Source organism: Calidris pugnax, unplaced genomic scaffold (assembly GCF_001431845.1).
Source record: "Calidris pugnax isolate Ruff unplaced genomic scaffold, ASM143184v1 scaffold848, whole genome shotgun sequence".
Taxonomy (NCBI): Eukaryota; Metazoa; Chordata; class Aves; order Charadriiformes; family Scolopacidae; genus Calidris; species Calidris pugnax.
Genome location: NW_015091503.1, coordinates 12,068 through 14,363, shown reverse-complemented (window position 1 = coordinate 14,363; position 2,296 = coordinate 12,068). Strand labels below are relative to the sequence as shown.

At 55.3% G+C, this 2,296-nt stretch overlaps 1 protein-coding gene across 1 annotated transcript in view; it reads left to right on the top strand.

Moving 5' to 3' along the window:
• Nucleotides 1–5: 5 nt before the first annotated feature.
• The window catches only part of LOC106899799 (phosphoenolpyruvate carboxykinase [GTP], mitochondrial-like), a gene marked incomplete at its 5' end in the record, with an annotated part of 12,316 nt that continues 10,025 nt past the window's right edge, over nt 6–2,296 (top strand). The window contains one exon of the mRNA XM_014961720.1: nt 6–164. Coding sequence (XP_014817206.1) covers nt 6–164 — 159 coding nt within the window. The remainder of the gene's footprint in view (nt 165–2,296) is intronic.

Here is a 2,296-nt window from a genome sequence, read left to right as displayed (position 1 = left end):
GCGACCCGGCCCGCACTTTGGTAGCCCACGAGCCCGACCGACGCCGCATCGTCTCCTTCGGCAGCGGCTACGGGGGCAACTCCCTGCTGGGCAAGAAGTGCTTCGCCCTCCGCATCGCCTCCCGCCTGGCCCGCGAGCAGGGCTGGCTGGCCGAGCACATGCTGGTGGGCTACCGAGTTTGAAAGTTACTAGCCACGCTGGTTTTGGGGTGAAAAGAGAGGATTTTGGGGGGCTACCAAGTTTGGAGGGGGTTTTGAGAGGATCTGGAGAAGTTTTGGAGTGGTTTTGGGTGGTTTGGAGGTTGCTGCGCCCCTTGGTTGGCCCAAAACGTGCAGGTGGGCTACCAAATTTAGAAGGTTGGTAGCCACCTGAGGTTTTGGGGGCCCAAAGAGGGGATTTTGGGGGGTTTGGGGGTGTTTTAGGGGTTTTGAGGGGCTTTGGGGGTGTGTGGCATCGCCTCCCGCCTGGCCCGCGAGCAGGGCTGGCTGGCCGAGCACATGCTGGTGGGCTACCGAGTTTGAAAGTTACTAGCCACGCTGGTTTTGGGGTGAAAAGAGAGGATTTTGGGGGGTTTTCCGGTTTGGAGGGGGTTTGGAGGGGTTTTGGGGGGATTTTGGCAGCATATGGTGTTGTTTGTTGCCCAAAAACAGGGCTGGGTGGCCCAGAACGTGCTGGTGGGCTACCAAATTTAGAAGGTTGGTAGCCACTTGAAGTTTTAGGGGTCAAAAGAGGGGATTTTGGGCGGTTTTGGGGTGTTTTAGGGGTTTGGAGGGGGTCTGGAGAAGTTTTGGGGTGGTTTTAGGGGGTTTCGGGGCTTCTCTAGGGTCTGGGTGGGCTAAAACGTGCTGGTGGGCTACCAAATTTAGAAGGTTGGTAGCCACCTGAAGTTTTAGGGGTCAAAAGAGGGGATTTTGGGCGGTTTTGGGGTGTTTTAGGGGTTTGGAGGGGGTCTGGAGAAGTTTTGGGGTGGTTTTAGGGGGTTTCGGGGCTTCTCTAGGGTCTGGGTAGGCTAAAACGTGCAGGTGGGCTACCAAATTTAGAAGGTTGGTAGCCACCTGAGGTTTTGGGGGCCCAAAGAGGGGATTTTGGGGGGTTTTGGGGTGTTTTGGGGTGATTTTAGGGGTTTTGGAGCAGTGTTGGGGCGGTGTGTTGGTAGCCCAAAAGCAGGGCTGGCTGGCCGAGCACATGCTGGTGGGCTACCGAGTTTGAAAGTTACTAGCCACGCTGGTTTTGGGGTGAAAAAAGAGGATTTCGGGGGGCTACCAAGTTTGGAGGGGGTTTTGAGAGGATCTGGAGAAGTTTTGGGGTGGTTTTGGGTGGTTTGGAGGTTGCTGCGCCCCTTGGTTGGCCCAAAACGTGCAGGTGGGCTACCAAATTTAGAAGGTTGGTAGCCACCTGAGGTTTTGGGGGCCCAAAGAGGGGATTTTGGGGGGTTTGGGGGTGTTTTGGGGTGATTTTAGGGGTTTTGGAGCAGTGTTGGGGCGGTGTGTTGGTAGCCCAAAAGCAGGGCTGGCTGGCCGAGCACATGCTGGTGGGCTACCGAGTTTGAAAGTTACTAGCCACGCTGGTTTTGGAGGGGGTCTGGAGAAGTTTTGGGGTGGTTTTAGGGGGTTTGGGGGTTTCTATAGAGGCTGGGTGGGCTAGAATCTGTGGTTGGGCTACCAAGTTTGGAGGGCTAGTAGCCACCTGAGGTTTTGGGGGCCCAAAGAGAGGATTTTTGGGGGGGTTGTGGTGTTTTAGGGGTTTTAAGGTCTTTTTGGGGGGGGTTTTAGGGCAATTTGGGGTTTCTATAAAGGCTGGGTGGGCTAAAACGTGCAGGTGGGCTACCAAATTTAGAAGGTTGGTAGCCACCTGAAGTTTTGGGGGTCCAAAGAAGGGATTTTGGGGGGTTTTGGGGTGTTTTGAGGGGTTTTGAGGGGCTTTGGGGGTGTGTGGCATCGCCTCCCGCCTGGCCCGCGAGCAGGGCTGGCTGGCCGAGCACATGCTGGTGGGCTACCGAGTTTGAAAGTTACTAGCCACGCTGGTTTTGGGGTGAAAAGAGAGGATTTTGGGGGGTTACCAAGTTTGGAGGGGGTTTTGAGAGGATCTGGAGAAGTTTTGGGGTGGTTTTGGGTGGTTTGGAGGTTGCTGCGCCCCTTGGTTGGCCCAAAACGTGCGGGTGGGCTACCAAATTTAGAAGGTTGGTAGCCACCTGAGGTTTTGGGGGTCAAAAGAGAGGATTTTGGGGGTTTTTGGGGTGTTTTAGGGGGTTTGGGATGGTTCTAGGGTGATTTTGGGGGGGTATTGTGTCCTTGGT